The sequence below is a fragment of the Glandiceps talaboti genome, chromosome 7 (assembly GCF_964340395.1).
Source record: "Glandiceps talaboti chromosome 7, keGlaTala1.1, whole genome shotgun sequence".
Lineage (NCBI taxonomy): Eukaryota > Metazoa > Hemichordata > Enteropneusta > Spengelidae > Glandiceps > Glandiceps talaboti.
Window position 1 is genome coordinate 668,411 of NC_135555.1, and position 21,700 is coordinate 690,110.

The window sequence follows — 21,700 nt, forward strand, 5'->3', positions numbered from 1 at the left end:
AGGCAGCAGCATTATTAGTAAATCTTACATCACAGCCTATGCCCAATGTAGCTGTAACCGATCCATCGGTGAGATGGCAGGGACCATCTGTACAAGATGAAGAAACTCAGGTATATATCACTCTCCCCCACCCTACCCACCCCACCCCACCCCAACTGCCCTCCAGGAGGCCTGGTAAAAATATCCATAGTTTATACTGGCTTGTATTAAACATTATAGACATTTAGATCTGAACCATGTCATCCTGTAAAGTACATTATCATGTATTTGTTCTGAAGATGAGTTGTATATGATAAATGTGTCAGTGTGTATGTGACTGATGAAAGGGATGTGTTAAAATATAGGGACTTCAATGGGAAAGTTATCAGTTCATATTGTAACGTTTTATAAATAGATTTAGCATTGCCCCACTAAGAATCCTGGTCATTTCCAATACAATTCAAAACATTCATTACTGATTGTCAGTCAGTTTGTACTAATTCGAGAGAACTCATCTGACATGTATGTTGATCATAGCAAAACATAAAATAACTGAAATGATATTTCTCCTTATTGAATAAATGATATTATTTGTAATTCTTTTTTCAGGTGTCATTGATTGGTCTACCAGCACTCATAGCATTACTTCATCATTATCAGTTCTATTCTGAAATAGTGACAATGTTAAATAATTACTATGCAGATAGTACTATAGTACCAGTCAGTATTATGGAAGATACTTCAGCTACAAGTACCCCAAATACTGCAGCTACTGCATCACCATCAACACTTACAACTACAGGTAAGTTGCAGCATCAGTCTCCCTGTTAGCACAGTAGGGTAGTATTTTAATTCCAAACACTGCATCTGCTGCAGCACCATTAACCTTTATCACTACAGATAGTTGTAGCTTTTACTGCTGTCTAAGAGCTCCCTACAACAACACAAGCTGGTACTGCTAATACTGTAGCACCCACAGCACTATCAACTTGTACTATTACTGCAAGTACACTGCAGTATTTTGAAATGAGTTCTCATTGAGGTGCTATGTGTTTGTTTATACAGAATTCCTATAAGCTACTCTGTTGTCAGAGTCAAGAATGATATATTGTCCCCAACAGTATAATTGAAAATTTATAATTTACAGTAATTACTGAATGACAGAATTAAACTACAATAATATACACTTACTGCCTGATCTTATTCAGGTACTAGTAGACATCATATTACCCCAAGGGCTGTCATGTAGCAACTATTTCCTGAGGCTGAAAGCTGAGTGAAATAGTTGCTACATAACAGCCTACTACTTGTGCCAGAATAATTCCAGGCAATAAGTGTTCTATAACATAATATGTCACATTTTCAGGCATATTCTTTCCATTGTCAAAGCAAATCATATGTAGGACTCCTGTGCTACATGAATAGTGCCCTAAGGAAAATAGGATATGAATTGTGCCCTCTGTATGCAAATTTAGGTCACTATGGGTCACTAGTCAATATCATGTGACATGATCTAAACCAATCACATATGTATTATAATTGCCATTATTGCAAAACAAGTATACACTAACCTGTGAATACTATTTCCTTGCAGTTGACAATGGAACTTTCAATGCAAGTCACATGACCAGTGTCAGTACAACTCAAGACCAGAGATCATCAAAGGTAAGTACATACAGATATGAAAGTATTGGCAGTGTCACACTGTCATTGAATATTGGCAACGTCATTGCTGTTATTGAATATTGGCAGTTTCATGCTGTCTTTGAACATTGGCAACGTCATGCTGTTATTGAATATTAGCAACGTCATGCTGTTATTGAATATTGGCAATATCAGTCAGGCATTGAATATTGGCAGTTTCATGCTGTCATTGAACATTGGCAATATCACACTGTCATTGAATATTAGCAACATTACACTTGTTGAATGAAAGAAGTAAATATTTGCCTATTTGGTATGTGATCATCAGTAAGTCAAGATAAGCATTTCCTTTTATATGATGATTTCAGATGTATACATCTACTCCTAACACCAGTCAAAGAGTATCTATGGTAACCAGTGGGACAGCAACACCTGCCACATCTACCACCTCTATGCAGACAAATTCACTTACTTCATCAAAGAGATCATCTCAACCACAAGGTAAGGACACATAAACTTAGTAAACAAACTCACTTCATCAGTTTATTTCATTTTCACCCTTCAGGTTTACATAGTAGTTCTACATCCAGTGTGTCTTCTATAGAATACTGTGCTAAGACTTACTTTGTTCCCCCTGTAGGTTTACATAGCAGTTCTACATCCAGTGTGTCTTCTATAGAATACTGTGCTAAGACTTACTTTGTTCCCCCTGTAGGTTTACATAGCAGTTCTACATCCAGTGTGTCTTCTATAGAATACTGTGCTAAGACTTACTTTATTTTCACCCCTTTAGGTTTACATAGTAGTTCTACATCCAGTGTGTAATCTATAGAATACTGTGCTAAGACTTACTTTATTTTCACCCCTTTAGGTTTACATAGTAGTTCTACATCCAGTGTGTCATCTATAGAATACTGTGCTAAGACTTACTTTATTTTCACCCCTTTAGGTTTACATAGTAGTTCTACATCCAGTGTGTAATCTATAGAATACTGTGCTAAGACTTACTTTATTTTCACCCCTTTAGGTTTACATAGTAGTTCTGCATCCAGTGTATCATCTACAGCAACAGCTGTATCTATAACTGATGTCAGATATCCCAGTGTTGTCACACCATCTCTTATTACAACAATATGTCAGCTATTAAGAAATCTCCTTACTCTAGCACCACAAGATGCTGTCATCTCTATCGGTAAACATAACATACTCAGAAGTCTACTCAGGTGAGTACAAGACATTACGATCAATGACATTTATCAGGAATAAACCATGGGATAGCTTTTGAAAAACCAACCCTTGTATTATGATTGTAAGGAAAATATTATTGACAGTTCACTTTATGAAGACAGAAACGTTATGACAGAGACGTTATAGCACAGAGTTGACTCGAAAGTCCAGACATGTGTAAAGTCAGAATAAATCTATGAATAACTTTTACATATTGAAATTGACCATGTGCATTGTTGAAAAATGTTACTAGCATGTCTTGACAATTGACATTCGAGGCCACATGAAGTCAAACTAAGAAATTAAACTGAAAATAAACTGTCTACTTGTGTTGTTGTGGACATTTTATTATTGTTGTACAGTGAAATTACACTGTAACTACCTCTGTATTGTTTTCAGACTTCTAGACATTGATTTACTAGAAAGCAAACTACAACAGTTAGATTCTAAAGATACTGTGTTGTTAGTGGACAGTCTGTTATTGATGTACAGTGAAATTACACTACTTGTCAGAGCTGTTATGACATGTGAACCAGTGACTAGACAGTCTCTACTGCAAGATACAATATTGTGGAGGAAGGTACTACACATGCTTAGTTTGGCACAGAGGCAAACTATCAAAGGTAAGCATGCATGGGATCATTCACATTTCACAAAGACAAAACATCTGGTTACCTGAAACAATTCAAATTTGGCACAAAGACAACATCAAATTCAGGCTACCTGAAACAATTCAAATTTGGCACAAAGACATCAAATTCAGGCTACCTGAAACAGTTCAAATTTGGCACAAAGACAACATCAAATTCAGGCTACCTGAAACAATTCAAATTTGGCACAAAGACAACATCAAATTCTGAAACAATTCAAATTTGGCTCAAAGACAACATCAAATTCAGGTTACCTGAAACAATTCAAATTTGGCACAAAGTTAACATCAAATTCAGGCTACCTGAAATGATTCAAATTTGGCACAAAGACAACATCAAATTTAGACATGTATGGGATCTTTCAACTGTAGCACAAAGAGAGGTCATGACATGAAAGATAGCTGTACCTAGAATAAAATACATGACATCAAAAGTTCTCAAATTGATTGTGACAAATGTAGGGATAGTCTAGAATAAAGTTTGTATGTTACGATATGACTTGCCTAATAATACTATTTTATGTTACGATATGACTTGCCTAATAATACCATTTTATGTTATGATATGACTTGCCTAATAATACCATTTTATGTTACGATATGACTTGCCTAATAATACCATTTTATGTTACGATATAACTTGCCTAATAATACCATTTTATGTTATGATATAACTTGCCTAATAATACCATTTTATGTTATGATATGACTTGCCTAATAATACCATTTTATGTTACGATATGACTTGCCTAATAATACCATTTTATGTTACGATATAACTTGCCTAATAATACCATTTTATGTTATGATATAACTTGCCTAATAATACCAACCTGATATATATTGTAGGATATGTCATGAATCATGCAGGAATAGTACAAAATCATTGGAATTTATCTCTTTACGTTGAAATTCAGTTTTGTGTTTTAAATCCATCAGTGATGACAACCCAAATGCCACTAAAACTGTGTAGTAGTGTGTTTTGTACTCTAGTAATACCACTCTTGTCAACATTATACACATCTCTCCACAAATACATGTAAGAAGATTTTTGCCTATAAATGCTGCATTTGAAGTGGAATAGTTCCTCTTGTGAAATAAATTATAAGCTGTATTTGTGGTATATTTTCAGATGCTGGTTTGGAGTCATCTTGTCATATGTTACTGTCTACTATCTTCCAACTACTCATGACAACATTACAACTTGAACAAACCCATGGTTTGAAAGAACTTACACCAATTCTTGCCAAATTCTGGCCAAGTATCATTGGTAAGATTGTGTCACTTATGTCAATTATTAATTGTTCCAGAAGTGGATTGTACAAATGAGTTTACTATTCCATTGACTACAACTTAACCTTACCCATGTATTTTACCTTCTCACCCTTGAGGGCACTGTACACTTATGCAAATACTGAAACAAGAAACTTCAAAGCTTCATTTTATCTTGCCAGCAACATGGCAAATCGTGTTTTAAGTTTAAATATTTAATTAATTACCATAGTTATTATCAAAAAGCTATCTTTAAATTCTCTCTTTTTAGTATTTGTTTAATATCTAAGGTTCTATCTGGCATTCTGCAATCAATTCAAATAAAGTTACCTTTGTATACCTATGAACAAGTTATATATCACATTTCAAGGATTTATGTTTCTGGACGCTGGGTTCATGTCATTATTAAATGCAATACTGCTACATGTACTTGCAAGGTCAGAAAATTTTCATTTACATCTCATCAACATCATTAGGGTGTACTGAAATTGAATTTGGAATTATTCTCAATAATTTTCTGACCAAGTAACAACAATTTACATCTAATAGTAATACATCATGTTACCATTGTTGAATCTGAAAGTTTTGATTGTACCGTGTATTTGAGGAGTAGCTATCATTTCAAGAACTGTATTATACCTGTAGCCATGATGTATCTTTCTGACTTTACAGACTGTATCCAACACCTTATAAGTACAAATACAACTATTATAACCATGATGTATCTTTCTGACTTTACAGACTGTATACAACACCTTATAAGTACAAATACAACTATTATAGCCATGATGTATCTTTCTGACTTTACAGACTGTATACAACACCTTATAAGTACAAATACAACTATTATAGCCATGATGTATCTTTCTGACTTTACAGACTGTATACAGCACCTTATAAGTACAAATACAAGTGTATCAGCAACAAGAGTCTCTGTTATGAACTCTGTCAACACTCTGCTGACAGAAGAGGGTAAACTCAGCAAACAAGAAAACAGTGCTGACAATCTATGCATCAAATTATTGTTAGATGGTGAGATGAGAGACACAGCTGACAATGGTAAGAATGACTTTTAGTGTCATTTTACTTTAACTTTAACTTCTTTCTCATCTTGAAGATCACCCATTGTGTTTACTTAGTAGGTGAATGTCTAGTAATATAAAAGTAATTTAGTTTTATATTACACTATCATATTAGGAAGGAGGGTATTTTTTTCAAAATTTGAGTTGGAACTAATTATTATTATTGCCATTACTTAGAGACATTGCCACCAGTAAAACATGCATTCCATCCAATACAGATACATGTACTAATTTATGTGAATATTTATGTGTGTTAGGATACGTATGGTGTTAGAAATGAATAGGTATTTATTAATTCATTCTTTTCTGGAAATGAATAGAAATATGAAGGAGTACATTTCACTATTTCTAGTATCCTAATGGGTACAGGTTGACAAATCTATGTTGTACATTCCACTATTTCTAGTATTCTAATGGGTACAGGTTGACAAATCTATGTTGTACATTCCACTATTTCTAGTATAATAATGGGTACAGGTTATTACAGGTTGACAAATCTATGTTGTATTTCACTATTCTAGTATTCTAACGGGTACAGATTGACAAATCTATGTTGTACATTCCACTATTTCTAGTATTCTAATGGGTACAGGTTGACAAATCTATGTTGTACATTCCACTATTTCTAGTATAATAATGGGTACAGATTGACAAATTTATGTTGTACATTTCACTATTTCTAGTATAATAATGGGTACAGGTTGACAAATCTATGTTGTACATTCCACTATTTCTAGTATTCTAATGGGTACAGGTTGACAAATCTATGTTGTACATTCCACTATTTCTAGTATTCTAATGGGTACAGGTTGACAAATTTATGTTGTACATTTCACTATTTCTAGTATAATAATGGGTACAGGTTGACAAATCTATGTTGTACATTTCACTATTTCTAGTATAATAATGGGTACAGGTTGACAAATCTATGTTGTACATTCCACTATTTCTAGTATTCTAATGGGTACAGGTTGACAAATTTATGTTGTACATTTCAGGGGAAAGTAAGTCAAGTGGTCAAACACTATGTGAAGTGTTACTTAAAGCGTATGATGGCAATTTACCAACCTCTAATAACATAAGCATTGCTGAGAAGACTTGTACTGTAAATACATTGAGTACGTTATTAGCTGTCAGTCAAACTGCCAAGAGTACGGCATTAGAAGGTAAAGTACTTATCTACAGTAATTGACTACAAACACAGCTGCAGTGTCATTACTGTACTGTAGTGTGTTTTGTATTGAATTATTGCTGTAGATTGAAGTTAATTGTTACTCAGAATTGAAGAATATAATAATGTTGGGTTCTTATATAGCGCTTTCCCACACCGTGCTCAAAGCGCTTTACAATTATTACCCCTGGCTCGGATCAGAACGGCACAACGGCCCTTTAGTCTTCCTCAACTCCCCGGGGAGCATACAATCCATTGCAGCCATTTCAGCGCATAGGATTAAAGCCTTCACATTGCAACCTACATCCTACCAGGTCCCCAATTATACAGCTGGGTTGACTAAGGCACAGTCGTGGTTCAAATCTTGCCCAAGGACTTTAGCCACTCAGAAACAAACAGCAGGCAGCGACAGGGCTCGAACCTACAACCTGTAGATTCCAAGCCGGTCACGCTAACCATTCACCCATCATGACTCCACAATATGTGATTATATGTTGAATGAAATTAGAATAATCAAATATTAGGTGTGAATAACAAATACAACTGTGCACCTAAACTATGGTCTATGTGTTACAGAGTTCAGTTTGTTTGTTTTTTTACCCCTTTCTCATCTAGATCCTTGCTTTCACAGCTGGACTGTCCATTTTAAATTCAGTTGTATATTCATGATCCAAGAACAATGCAGTCAGAGTTGATTTGCTAAGTTATCAATTGTTGATGATGAAATAATGTCAATTTAGCTCCCAATTTCATGTGCAATATATATGTTACACCCAATCTGTGAAATTGCCCAATTCATGAAATGGGTAGGTAACTTTGTCCAGTTCATGAAATATGCATTCGTTTTGCCCAGGTTATGAAGTGGGTATGGTAAGATATGCCCAGTACATGAACTGAGCTTCTTTTTATATGACACACAAAATAGAATAAGAATCAAACAACTTTATTATCGTGTATTTACAAACTCATCACTTCACAATTCTTATTTTATTATAATTCAGTGTAGCTTGTGTTTTTAATAGAGTTTGATAATCAACACCCCAGTTCAAAACTCTTGCCCCAGAAATTTAATTTGGCCCCGTTTAGATTGTAATCTATACTCTTATTTCCATAAGGTTGACAATTCCATGAACTGGGCAAAGTTACATGCACATTTCATGAATTGGGCAGTTTCATGGATTGGGTGTAACATATATATATGTACATATGTGTCTGTCTGTATGTATGTCTTATATGTATGTACGTACGTATGTACGTACAAATGTATGTATGTGTGCGTGCGTGTGTGCATGTGTATGTATGTATGTATGTATGTATGTATGTATATGTGTATGTGTGTATGTATGTATGTATGTATGTATGTATGTATGTATGTATGTATGTATGTGTGTGTGTGTGTATGTATGTATGTATGTATGTATGTATGTATGTATGTATGTAAATGTGTATGTGTGTATGTATGTATGTATGTATGTATGTATGTATGTATGTATGTATGTATGTATGTATGTATGTATGTGTGTGTGGGGGGGGTTTACATCTATAGATGTACAGTCAGCTGAATTTTAGAAACTTAGACGATATCTTGGTAGATGATTTTCTCTCCTAACAATTATTTTGTCTTTTGTACAGCTGGTGTTGTAGAGAGTACAGTTGATCAAATTAAACATATTCATATGAAGTTGAATATGGACTCACTGCAGCTAGGAAAATCATCCAAGAAAAAGGTGAGAGTAGAATATAGAATACAACATCAGATATAGACTATATGTTTGACGTCATGTAAGATATATCAAGTAGAATTATTTCTCATCTCAGACTGAGTGTAAAGTAAATATTTCATTTTGAGTATTTACATGTATTTCAAAAATGATGTGAATATAAATTATAATTGGCACCCGCAAAATATGTTTAACCTTTAGTCAAGTAGTAAATATTATCATGTATAGGTTGTAATTCCTGTCATGTGTGCATCTGTATCTATCTATCTATCTATCTATCTATCTATCTATCTATCTATCTATCTATCTATCTATCTATCTATCTATCTATCTATCTATCTATCTATCTATATATATATATATATATATATATATATATATATATCTACCTATCTATCTATCTACCTATCTATATATCTATCTATCTATCTATCTATCTATCTAACTATCTATCTATCTAACTATCTATCTGTCTGTCTGCCTGTCTATTTATCTGTCTATCTGTCTGTCTGTCTGAGTCTGTGTCTTTGTCTCTGTCTGTCTGTCTGTCTGTCTGTCTATCTGTTAGGGGGTACACACTGGATAATTAATATGGCAACTCTAATCTGCAACTTGCAAAAAGAAAATGTGTGAACAGTTTGACCCAATGGTGGGTTTAGTTAGGTCAGGTTCAAGGGAGTAGTGTAGTGCCAACACAAGTTTTATGTTGCACAAAATTCAAGTTCATTCATATTTAGTTTTCTTGATAAGTGTCCAAAGGGAGAGTTGATAGGGTTAAAATTCAGGGTTATTATTAAATGATTGGAGCAAATGGAGGCTATGCAAATATTGGATGATTTTGGTCTGATTTATGTTGACACAGAATCAGGTACAAAACACAATTTGAATATGGCACAAAAACCAGCTTTTCAGTTTTATGACTTATGCCGTCTTAGAGTTGACACCTACATTTGTAGTTAGTCCTGTTTGCAGATGGAGTATAAAGTCAGAACTCAGTTCTGACAATCCTATCTCACAAACAGGACTTATTTGTATAGTGTGTGTGTGTGTATGTATGTATGTATGTATGTATGTATGTATGTATGTATGTATGTATGTATGTATGTATGTATGTATGTATGATGAGTGTGTGTGTGTATATATGGTGGGGAGGGGGATAATATGAAGCATGGGGACAACCCAATCAATTAGTACTGCAAAGAGGAGATGTACATGTAAGTATAGCCATACAAACATTTACGATGTACATATAATGTTAGCTTCAGTATGTATTATCATTTAGTGGTTAGTTTTCAGCAATATTCAGTGCTTTAAATTCTTTACCTCACCCTAGATAGACAAAAAAGAACACAGGGGTTGACTTATTCTCATATGCACCTAGTAATGCAAGTGTGTGTGTGTGGAGTGATGGAGTCAAGAAAAAGATAGAGCAATTGTTATTTTCATGATGCATGTAGGTGGTAAAATTCTATTTCAGGTAACAAGAATTTCAATTTGCCAAATTTGTTATATGAATCACTTATCTGGTATTTATCATCATAACATTGCCCATCTGATAATGTAAAGTGGTGACTGTAGACATTAAAATACATAATGTAATATTCCAACTTATCTTTGATATGTTACAGGAGGATCCTCTGATGGCAGAACTAATGAATCAGTTGAATTTATTACAAAACTTTATGTATCACAGTGAAGAGGTCAAGGTAAGACATATTTATTTTATATAGGAGTCTGTAGAACCATGGGTTGTAGCAAATTTATGAGCTGCTCCTTAATATCATCTTTACAGTGTTAATTTATCCTTTATGAGCTTGTAACTCTCTTTATCAACTCTTAAATTGGTTTAGTTATTAGATCATAATTGGATTCTGAAAAACCCCAGATAAACATTAGAATTTTGTTTTATCAAAGAGAAATTTAGAATTTGTTAGATAATATATATGTACCATAAATACAGTCAGATATCTTCATTGGTATTAGGTTCATAGCCATAATAGATTTGTTTTTATCATTCTATCTATCAAGGGTTTATTTTTTATTAGGATCTTCATTTTATAATCATTAAGAACAGTTAACGACAATTTCTCACAGACAGTGCACAACTACCTCAACACAATACTACATAATTACATGACACTACTCTCAACAGGAGACAACTTCTACATTCCTAAAGTTAAATCTCACTTTGAGCCAAAAAAAAATTAAAGTACGCTGCGACAAAACACTGGGACTCATTACCTGACCAACTGTAAAAGACAGGAACAAGATCTACCTTTAAATCCCAATTAAAACAGTATTTACTAGATTAATTATTTTGAAACATTATTATAAACCCTTGTTTGCCCCTTGTAATATATATTCAATAGGCATAATTATTTGTATTAAGACATTGCACTTCATGCATATGTTTTGTTTGTGTTTGGTTTTGGGGTTTTTTGGGGTTTTTTTTATGTTAGGTGTATATATCACGTTATATGTTTTCCTTAGGCCACAAACCTGACTAGTTTGAACAATCTATTTTTGTGGTCCAGCCAGAAGTTTAAAGTTATTTTTTATTTATTTTTTCATTGTCGATGTGTTTACTTAGCTAATTCATTTTCCTCACTTGATATGTAAAATTTGTTTTATTTTCGACCTCTGGCAAATAGATAAATGAAAAAAATATTTTAAAAAACATTTATCATTATTGATATTTCAGTTTTATAATTATCATAATTTTTTTAGAAATGATTCAATTATCCTTTTCTACACAATGACAAGTTTTAAATTTTCAAATAGACCTTATAATTAGTGTATATTGAGTGGTTCATGATGTGCAATCTAACATTAAGGTAAGAATGTAGAACAGTGGACTAAATGACACAGTGTAGCATTTACGTTAAAGCTAGGGAGTTAAGGTTGGGGTTAGGTTCAGGCTTTGATTAGAGTAGACCCCCTAACTTAGAACAAAAATTCAATCTGTATTACCAACTCTGAGTGGCCACCATTCTTACCGTCATATAAACCTTGTGTTTTGTTCTTTTCTTGTCAGATGGCAGTCTATGGGTGTGGATTCAGTAACACAGCTCACAAACTATGGTCTTGGTGTACTGTAGAACCAAACTTAATGATAACAATGTTATCTGTCTTGTGTACCTTTACTGCTAGGTGTGATATTGGTAAGGGATTTTCATTGCATGCTCGCACGCACACATGCACGCACGCACGCACACACTCACTCACTTGATTTCAATATCAACAAAGTAAGTCAAAGAATTCAATGATGAAGGTTATAGAATTCAGGATACCTATGTCCAGATTCTATACCACAGACAAGGCAAGTCAAACACGTCTGAACAAAAAATACGGGAGTTATATCCTGGTTGTTCTATGTCACAACAACGTATGTTTATGTCATTAAATCAGCAGTTGTCAAACTATATGAGTTGATCATTCAAAGTTCACCATTTTATCCTGATTGGCGATTGCTTGTGGAAATATAGTCACTAATATGTTTTTTCGTTCAGCCAGAAAATACGTGTTTGGATTTGTAGTGACAAGGCCTCTTAGGTCATGGCTATATATGTTCCTTGGTTGAATTGAGAATTATACTAAGGGTATATATATCTAATTATCTACTTCCATAAAATTGCAATTTGTACAGAATATGTTGCATCTGTTGACAACCTATACCCACCCCTACCCCCTCCCTGGTAGTGTAAGTTTGAGCTAAGACTTGAACTGTTTTGCATACTCAGAACATTTTAGTTTTTGTCTGTAATCAATGTGGAAACAATCACATCCAAATTATGTTCACACTACCATTTGTTATATTTTCATAAAAAGTCATTTGTGTGTGTAACCATAGACAGTGGAGACACCCTCTGTCTACTTAGGATAAAACTTTACATTAAGATTGTCACCTTCATCATAATATTCAACTGATTCTACCAACTTTATGTATCCCTTATAGCTGCCAGTTCACTTGCCTTCACATCCCTAAGTTCAGCCAGTACAAGTGGACCTAGCAGTAACTCACTAGTACATAGTCTTGTAAAGTTTGCATCTAGAGAAAACAACAAACACAAACAAGGAGAATCCAGTGAAATGCAAAGATGTTTGTTTTCATTGATTGCAACCCTGGCATTGTCTTCTGAATGTAGAGGGATACTATGGAAGGTTTGTATACTTTGATAAGTAAATTATAGATAGGAAAACATTCAGACTCTGTATATCATTCCTGTTTCAAGGCCCACTTAACTTTTGATTGGATTAAACTTTGGGTACAAAAAACACATGTCTGCAGAGCTATAGAAAACTTTGGTCCTATATAATCCACATGGCTCTACTGATAAAATAACACGAATGTGAGAATCAGGGATTGAAACCTTGGTCTTTAAATGAAGAGACAAACCTGCCAGGAAAACACTTTGTCAAATCATCTAAAAATGATAATTTTATATCGGATAAAACTAGGAATTAACATCGCTATATAGAGTACCAACCAGGTCTTATACCTCCAATATCAGCATCCTTCATTTTTCTTCAGTTTCAAAACATAATTCAGTCTTGCTTAGTAACATCTCAAGTACATGTAGTTACAGTAAGTGTCATTTCATATATTACATGTGTTTGTTTGTAAACCCTGTCACTTTGTTCACTCCAATTAGACTTAGAAGACATAGATATTCTCATGCTGTTTTACCTGCTTTTGCTGAAATTCACTGAATGTGACTTTCAGACATGTTGACTACACATTAAAATTAATTTTCAATAATTTTCATTTTCATATGTCACGTTATCAAACCATACAACATCCTTATAGATTATTTTCAGATAACATGTTAAAACACCAGTAGCTATAGCTAAATGTTGTACTAGTTAAAATGCATGGCTAACAGTTCAATTATCTAAAATATTGTTTTCTTTGTCAATAAGTCAACAATTTTACCCACACTGTTAAAAATAAATGCTAAACCTGTTCTTAATGTGGTTTGAGAGAGAGAGAGAGAGAGAGAGACAGAGACAGAGACAGAGACAGAGACAGAGACAGAGAGAGAGAGACAGAGACAGAGAGAGAGACAGACAGAGAGACACAGACAGACAGAGACACACACACACACACACACACACACACACACACACACACACACACACACACACACACACACACACAGGCAGATAGAAAGACAGAGGGAGAGTTATTATTGAGCAAAACAATAAATCCCCCCAAAATGTGCCATAATATAGCCCATGTATTCTTTAGAAGTGGCCTGTGTACTAATGACTTTCTATATGTTTTTATCACAGAGTAATTTTCTGCAGACTTTTTCCAAAGTAACACCTCCAAAGAGAGGTAGTAAAGGCAAGACATTCAGTGTGTCTTTGATGTGGTTGAAACTATTGGTAAATTTATCATTCTCAGCTGAAGGTCAGCAAATGATTATGAAAATACAAGGTAAGAAAGAACATTAATAATTTAACACTTTGTGCTAGAAAAGTTTAGAATATCATCTAGATATTATGAGAGTAAGATTTTTTTATGAAACGCTGAAGTTTGAGAAAGTGGAATAGAAATGGAAGGAAAGAGAAGAGAAAAGAGATAAGTTAGAATGAAGTGAAAATGAAAATGAAAAGTTAGACACTGCTTCTAATATTTGCAGAAGTTACTAGTATATCAGATGGTAGCATTCAATTTGACCTTGAACCTAAAGGTCAAATGGTAAATTCCTATATATTTTACTGAAGCTAGTGCTGTGTATTTTGTACCTACCAGTCATTTTGATAGGTCTAATTCCAAAATACTGTTTATTCTCAAACAAACTATAGTATTAGCATCTTTCTACAGTGTAGTTCTAACTCCTAAAATTAATCTGAAACTAGTGCTACCCATGGGGTGCTACCATGTACACTGGGGTAGGTAGTCAAAAGATACCTTGTGCTACCCACGGAGTGCTACCATGTACACTGGGGTAGGTAGTCAAAAGATACCTTGTGCTACCCACGGGGTGCTACCATGGACACTGGGGTAGGTAGTCAAAAGATATATCTTTGTGTACAGTGGTGGGTTTGGGAATTGTGCTGTCAATGAAGACTTGTTAGCATTGAACTATTGATAAACAGTGACTCTAAAATTAGTACTGACATGTACACTTGGGGAAGTACCAGTAATCCAAAAATACCTTTGAAGTAACGTGATTTGATGGGGAAGTAAGTGTCTATCATGAAGACTTTATATTGGTAGACCAGCTGGTTGAATTCATAACTTAATTTCCATCTACTCACAAGTCAGATTGTATGAATCTATAATATCTATCCTTGTACAATAACTTAGTTCCTTCCTGTCTTAAATGTTATCTTTTCCTACAGATTCCCTGGAATTGTTGTTAGAGTACATCCAGTGTACACACCAACCAGTCCAGCTAGCAGCATTACTTATACTTAGAAATCTCTGTTTTCATGGTGCATGTAAACCCAAATTACTTGCCAGTGGTAAGTCAATTATACACAATAATATCAAGCAAATTGTATTTTAGACCAGACCTACAAATTCAAAATTTAGTGGTCACATGTTTAACAGTATGAACATAAATTTATCTGCAGTTAATGTGTGCATAAAACAGCTTGAATGTCCTGTTAGTTTTGTACTACAGTGAACTCTTTGACTTCTTGAGTTTAATTCACTTTTTTTAAATTAACAAATGTGTTTCCTACAATGTGCACTATATTATACTACTATTACACAAGAATGAAATAACAAACAAACAAACAAACAAACAAGTGTTTATGTTTAGAAAAACCTCTTGCTCACTTCTTATAGTTGGTTAGTTTTGTTTGTTTGTTTGTTTGTTTGTTAGTTAGAATAGCCTGAGTTCATAACAGTTAATGTGTTCAGATTTGAAATATGTCTTCATTGACCTATTGTACATGTCTTTTACAACATTGGATATCTTGGGTATCACATTCCAATCTTTATTAGTCTGTTTTATTTCATCTTGAAACTTTTTGACAGATGAGTCAGGTTCCTAACAATTGAATTTATACCATTACTTTAGTTTGAAAAATAAAGTTTTACAGTCAGTAACATAATATGTCACATCTCTTAAAAACCATCAACAATACACTGTAACCAAAGTAAGTTTGTCTGTTTAAATTTGTACACGGATCTTTTCTCTTTGTCTCAGATAAATTGCTGCCATATTTTCTGGACACTATTCATAATCTGTGTCTACAAATGAAGTATACAGCAGTGACAGCATTATGGGCATTAGTTCATAATAGTCAAAAGGTATGGTGTTTTAGTATTTATGATATATATTAATGTTTACTGTCAGAATGGCTTCCACTCCCAGTGATGTCACACATTCAGTTTATATTGTGATACAGATGGCATAGTTTAGTTGTCTTTCAATCAATTTATGATGACCAACTGATAGACAAATTGACAGTTTTATATCTTTATGTTATGACACATTCACTTCATGATGGTCTGTACAGATGGCATAGTTTAGTTGTCTTTCAGTCAATTTATGATGACCAACTGATAGACAAATTGACAGTTTTATATCTTTATGTTATGACATGTTCACTTCATGATGGTCTGTACAGATGACATAGTTTAGTTGTCTTTCAGTCAATTTATGATGACCAACTGATAGACAAATTGACAGTTTTATATCTTTATGTTATGACACATTCACTTCATGATGGTCTGTACAGATGACATAGTTTAGTTGTCTTTCAGTCAATTTATGATGACCAACTGATAGACAAATTGACAGTTTTATATCTTTATGTTATGACATGTTCACTTCATGATGGTCTGTACAGATGGCATAGTTTAGTTGTCTTTCAGTCAATTTATGATGACCAACTGATGGACAAATTGACAGTTTTATATCTTTATGTTATGACACATTCACTTCATGATGCTCTGTACAGATGGCATAGTTTAGTTGTCTTTCAATCAATTTATGGTGACCAACTGATGGACAAATTGACAGTTTTATATCTTTATGTTATGACACGTTCACTTCATGATGCTCTGTACAGATGGCATAGTTTAGTTGTCTTTCAGTCAATTTATGATGACCAACTGATAGACAAATTGACAGTTTTATATCTTTATGTTATGACACATTCACTTCATGATGCTGTGTACAGATGGCATAGTTTAGTTGTCTTTCAATCAATTTATGATGACCAACTGATGGACAAATTGACAGTTTTATATCTTTATGTTATGACATGTTCACTTCATGATGGTCTGTACAGATGGCATAGTTTAGTTGTCTTTCAGTCAATTTATGATGACCAACTGATGGACAAATTGACAGTTTTATATCTTTATGTTATGACACATTCACTTCATGATGGTCTGTACAGATGGCATAGTTAAGTTGTCTTTCAATCAATTTATGATGACCAACTGATGGACAAATTGACAGTTTTATATCTTTATGTTATGACACATTCACTTCATGATGCTCTGTACAGATGGCATAGTTTAGTTGTCTTTCAGTCAATTTATGATGACCAACTGATAGACAAATTGACAGTTTTATATCTTTATGTTATGACATGTTCACTTCATGATGGTATGTACAGATGGCATAGTTTAGTTGTCTTTCAGTCAATTTATGATGACCAACTGATAGACAAATTGACAGTTTTAAATCTTTATGTTATGACACATTCACTTCATGATGGTCTGTACAGATGGCATAGTTTAGTTGTCTTTCAGTCAATTTATGATGACCAACTGATGGACAAATTGACAGTTTTATATCTTTATGTTATGACATGTTCACTTCATGATGGTCTGTACAGATGGCATAGTTTAGTTGTCTTTCAGTCAATTTATGATGACCAACTGATGGACAAATTGACAGTTTTATATCTTTATGTTATGACACATTCACTTCATGATGGTCTGTACAGATGGCATAGTTTAGTTGTCTTTCAGTCAATTTATGATGACCAACTGATGGACAAATTGACAGTTTTATATCTTTATGTTATGACACATTCACTTCATGATGGTCTGTACAGATGGCATAGTTTAGTTGTCTTTCAGTCAATTTATGATGACCAACTGATGGACAAATTGACAGTTTTATATCTCAGTTGTTTGACACATCAACAAATGTCATAATGTCAGAAGTGATAGATTCCAGGTTTCTATTATTTACAGACAATAATTTAAATCATCCTGTATTCTGAAGACTATCATACCATTCCAGTTGTATTCATCAGACATCTCTCAAACTGTGTGTCTGTGTGTGTGTGTGTGTGTCTGTGTGTGTCTGTGTGTGTCTGTGTGTATATGTGTGTCTATGTGTGTCTGTGTGTGTCTGTGTGTGTATGTGTGTGTGCTGTGTGTGACTCACATTTTGTTATCTTTACTGCTACAATAGTATGTAGATAAAGACAAAAAATTAAAATTAAGATATACTGACTTTAAAAACAGAAACAAAATTAATATAATTGAAGTCTGATATAAGTACATTACATAGAGTAGAAATTCTACATCTGTTGTAAATATGGTTTTTACTAATATGTTATGTTTGTAGTTATTTACAAATAAAAAATACTTTTAAGCTAACATTGCAATTCTTTTCAAGATATTCAATAATAAAACCATATTGTATAAGATTATATCATTACATTGTACCATATCACTCTGTGTTGTATACATTCTGTTATCATTATATTGTATTATATCAAATATTGTATTGTTATAGTAATACAAGTAGATAAAATCATCTTTATTTTTCAGTTAAATTTACATATTTTTCAAGTTTGATAATAGTGAACCCGTACTGTCTTCTTGTAGGCTAAAGTTGGAATGAAGAATGGAGCCGTAGGACCTAAGTTGATGGAGGCGTATGCTAAAGTTAAAAACACCACATATACACCTAGTGAAGAAGAACAATACGTAATGCCCTGTCTGAATGCTATGCAAACTGTTATTGCACTGGTCAATGAATGATCACTACGTAATGCCCTGTCTGAATGCTATGCAAACTGTTATTGCATTGGTCAATGAATGATAACTATGTAATGCCCTGTCTGAATGCTATGCAAACTGTTATTGCACTGGTCAATGAATGATAACTATGTAATGCCCTGTCTGAATGCTATGCAAACTGTTATTGCACTTGTCAATGAATGATCACTACGTAATGCCCTGTCTGAATGCTATGCAAACTGTTATTGCACTGGTCAATGAATGATCACTACGTAATGCCCTGTCTGAATGCTATGCAAACTGTTATTGCACTTGTCAATGAATGAGAAATACATAGCTACAATTGGACTCACATATTCACACTAACAGTTCAATTTGTACCATACTTCAAATCAGTGTTTGCTACCCATCTTTATCAGAGTAACTATGTAAATGTCCAGGTATACCGTCACTGTATTAAAGTGGTCATATGGATGAGGATTGGGTATTTATTTTGGATTTTCAACTTATAAAACAATTTTATCATGGCTTCCTACTTGAAAAATCAATGTGAAACACATATGCCATGTCCTTGTTTGGAACTCAATAAATTGCAGAAGATTAATAAATGTGTAAAGTATTCACATTTTTTAAGCTTTTGGCACTGTATTGAGTTACAAACACGGACTTGATCTATGTTGTTTCACATTGATTTTTTTCAAGTACCTCGGTAGGAAGCCATGATAAAATTGTTTTATAAATTAAAAATCTAAAATAAATACCCAATCCTCATCCATATGGCCACTTTCAACTTTAACTAATAGTTGGCTGGTATACATGTATGTAGGCTAATTATGTCAAGATAATTAATACATCGATGATAACTATGTCAAGATAATAGATCGATGATAATTATGTACTGTCAATTTATTATTATTCTACATGTCTTCCATATATCCATACCTACTGTGTGAGGGTGATATCCGGGGGGAGTGTGGGTGATTGTTTCAACATCATGTCTTTCTGTCATCTTGTCTGTACATAGATTTACTCTTTATATTGAAATGTTACATTTGATTTTCTGGTTTCTCCAGAATACATAATTTTTTTTGCAAAATGAGTTCCAATATGAAATTTACATATTCCAATTTATAATGACCAATCAGCTGAGCTTTTTAAGGTGCTGTGATTGCTTCTCAGGAAGACAAAAATGATGTAACCAGAGTTGTGAAAGTGAAGAAATATTTACTACTTACATGCATTACTGAAAAGTGTGAATGATTTTATATAAACCCTTGCCAAATCAGATAGATAAAAGACTTAGTAAAACCTGATTATAAACCTTGCCGCCTTGTACAAAACTAGAAGAATTCCTAGCGATAATGATGTATGTTTTCACCTTATTTGTTATTCATTTTTCTTTATATTAGTGTACTGTACAATAAAAACTGAAAGATGTCCACAAATTTAAACAAATTACCCTTTCCCTAGATATAAATGTACCAGAGAGAGAGGTAAATATGTTATCAGTTCTACTGGTGGGTGAAACTTTACATAGTAGATAACTAAATGCCAGGTATTCAAATTGATTCTATTCATGGATTCTTGTCTTTGGCTATAAAAGTAAATACTGTGTAAGTAATGTGGAATTGTTGATTTCAGAAGTAATCAAGATTTTTATTTGTGTATGGTTGAGATAAATTTAATAACCCAATAGTTACTGATGTAACTTAGTGATACATTATGTATTTTTGTTGTGAACATGACTAAGAAAGCTTTTCACCAAAAATTCCAAAAATTGTTATCAATGAGTAACATGTACTGTATTTCATATTTTCATGTAAAATAACACTTTTTGAAAGATTCAACACATGTCATTTGCTTTGGTTATATTTTGAGAGCAAAAAAAAGTAAATATTATAAACTTATCGATTGAGTCCAGTGTCTTGTAGGTTTACCTAGTTGCATATATGGTATTTTGTATTTCATACTGCTAACAGTCAACGACCTCTCATATATGGTGTTTTGTATTTCATACTACTAACAGTCAAGACCTCTCATAGATGGTGTTTTGTATTTCATACTACTAACAGTCAACGACCTCTCATAGATGGTATTTTGTATTTCATACTACTAACAGTCAAGACCTCTCATAGATGGTGTTTTGTATTTCATACTGCTAACAGTCAATGACCTCTCATATATGGTATTTTGTATTTCATACTGCTAACAGTCAATGACCTCTCATATATGGTATTTTGTATTTCATACTGTTAACAGTCAATGACCTCTCATAGATGGTATTTTGTATTTCATACTGCTAACAGTCAACGACCTCTCATCAAAACACAATCATAAAATATTGACTATTTAACTTAATTCAAGTTTTTTATAATCAAGTGTATTAATAAAAACCCTTAGGGATTGGCATGGCTGGTTTCCTATAGTTTATCTTGGCATAGAATAATTAACTACCACTTAATAGCCAAGTAATTACTTGACAAGGTGAAAGTACAATTAAGGTATTAAAATTTCCATATTTCATATCGGAATGATAATAATGTGGACTATTTTTATTGGTCTAGTTGTGTGGCATAAATTTACCTGGTCTACCTTACCAGATTAATTTACCTAGTCTCCCTTAGCAGACTAATTTACCTAGTCTCCCTTACCAGACTAATTTACCTAGTCTCCCTTACCAGATTACTTCACCTAGTCTCCCTTACCAGACTAATTTACCTAGTCTCCCTTACCAGAATAATTTACCTAGTCTCCCTTACCAGACTAATTTACCTGGTCTACCTTACCAGATTAATTTACCTAGTCTCCCTTACCAGACTAATTTACCTAGTCTCCCTTACCAGAATAATTTACCTAGTCTCCCTTACCAGACTAATTTACCTGGTCTCCCTTACCAGAATAATTTACCTAGTCTCCCTTACCAGACTAATTTACCTAGTCTCCCTTACCAGAATAATTTACCTAGTCTCCCTTACCAGACTAATTTACCTGGTCTCCCTTACC

At 33.5% G+C, this 21,700-nt stretch overlaps 1 protein-coding gene across 1 annotated transcript in view; it reads left to right on the forward strand.

The window, feature by feature from the left end:
- Positions 1 to 18,728, forward strand: part of LOC144438190 (rotatin-like) — a 38,043-nt gene extending 19,315 nt beyond the window's left edge. Inside the window, exons 31-47 of the mRNA XM_078127233.1 lie at positions 3 to 110; positions 589 to 781; positions 1,574 to 1,644; positions 1,992 to 2,124; positions 2,651 to 2,846; positions 3,250 to 3,473; positions 4,632 to 4,769; positions 5,651 to 5,830; positions 6,852 to 7,019; positions 8,657 to 8,751; positions 10,374 to 10,451; positions 11,780 to 11,906; positions 12,701 to 12,906; positions 14,038 to 14,185; positions 15,097 to 15,219; positions 15,912 to 16,015; positions 18,563 to 18,728. Coding sequence (XP_077983359.1) covers positions 3 to 110; positions 589 to 781; positions 1,574 to 1,644; positions 1,992 to 2,124; positions 2,651 to 2,846; positions 3,250 to 3,473; positions 4,632 to 4,769; positions 5,651 to 5,830; positions 6,852 to 7,019; positions 8,657 to 8,751; positions 10,374 to 10,451; positions 11,780 to 11,906; positions 12,701 to 12,906; positions 14,038 to 14,185; positions 15,097 to 15,219; positions 15,912 to 16,015; positions 18,563 to 18,718 — 2,448 coding nt within the window. The 3' untranslated portion in view covers positions 18,719 to 18,728. The remainder of the gene's footprint in view (positions 1 to 2; positions 111 to 588; positions 782 to 1,573; positions 1,645 to 1,991; positions 2,125 to 2,650; positions 2,847 to 3,249; positions 3,474 to 4,631; positions 4,770 to 5,650; positions 5,831 to 6,851; positions 7,020 to 8,656; positions 8,752 to 10,373; positions 10,452 to 11,779; positions 11,907 to 12,700; positions 12,907 to 14,037; positions 14,186 to 15,096; positions 15,220 to 15,911; positions 16,016 to 18,562) is intronic.
- Positions 18,729 to 21,700: the final 2,972 nt, after the last annotated feature.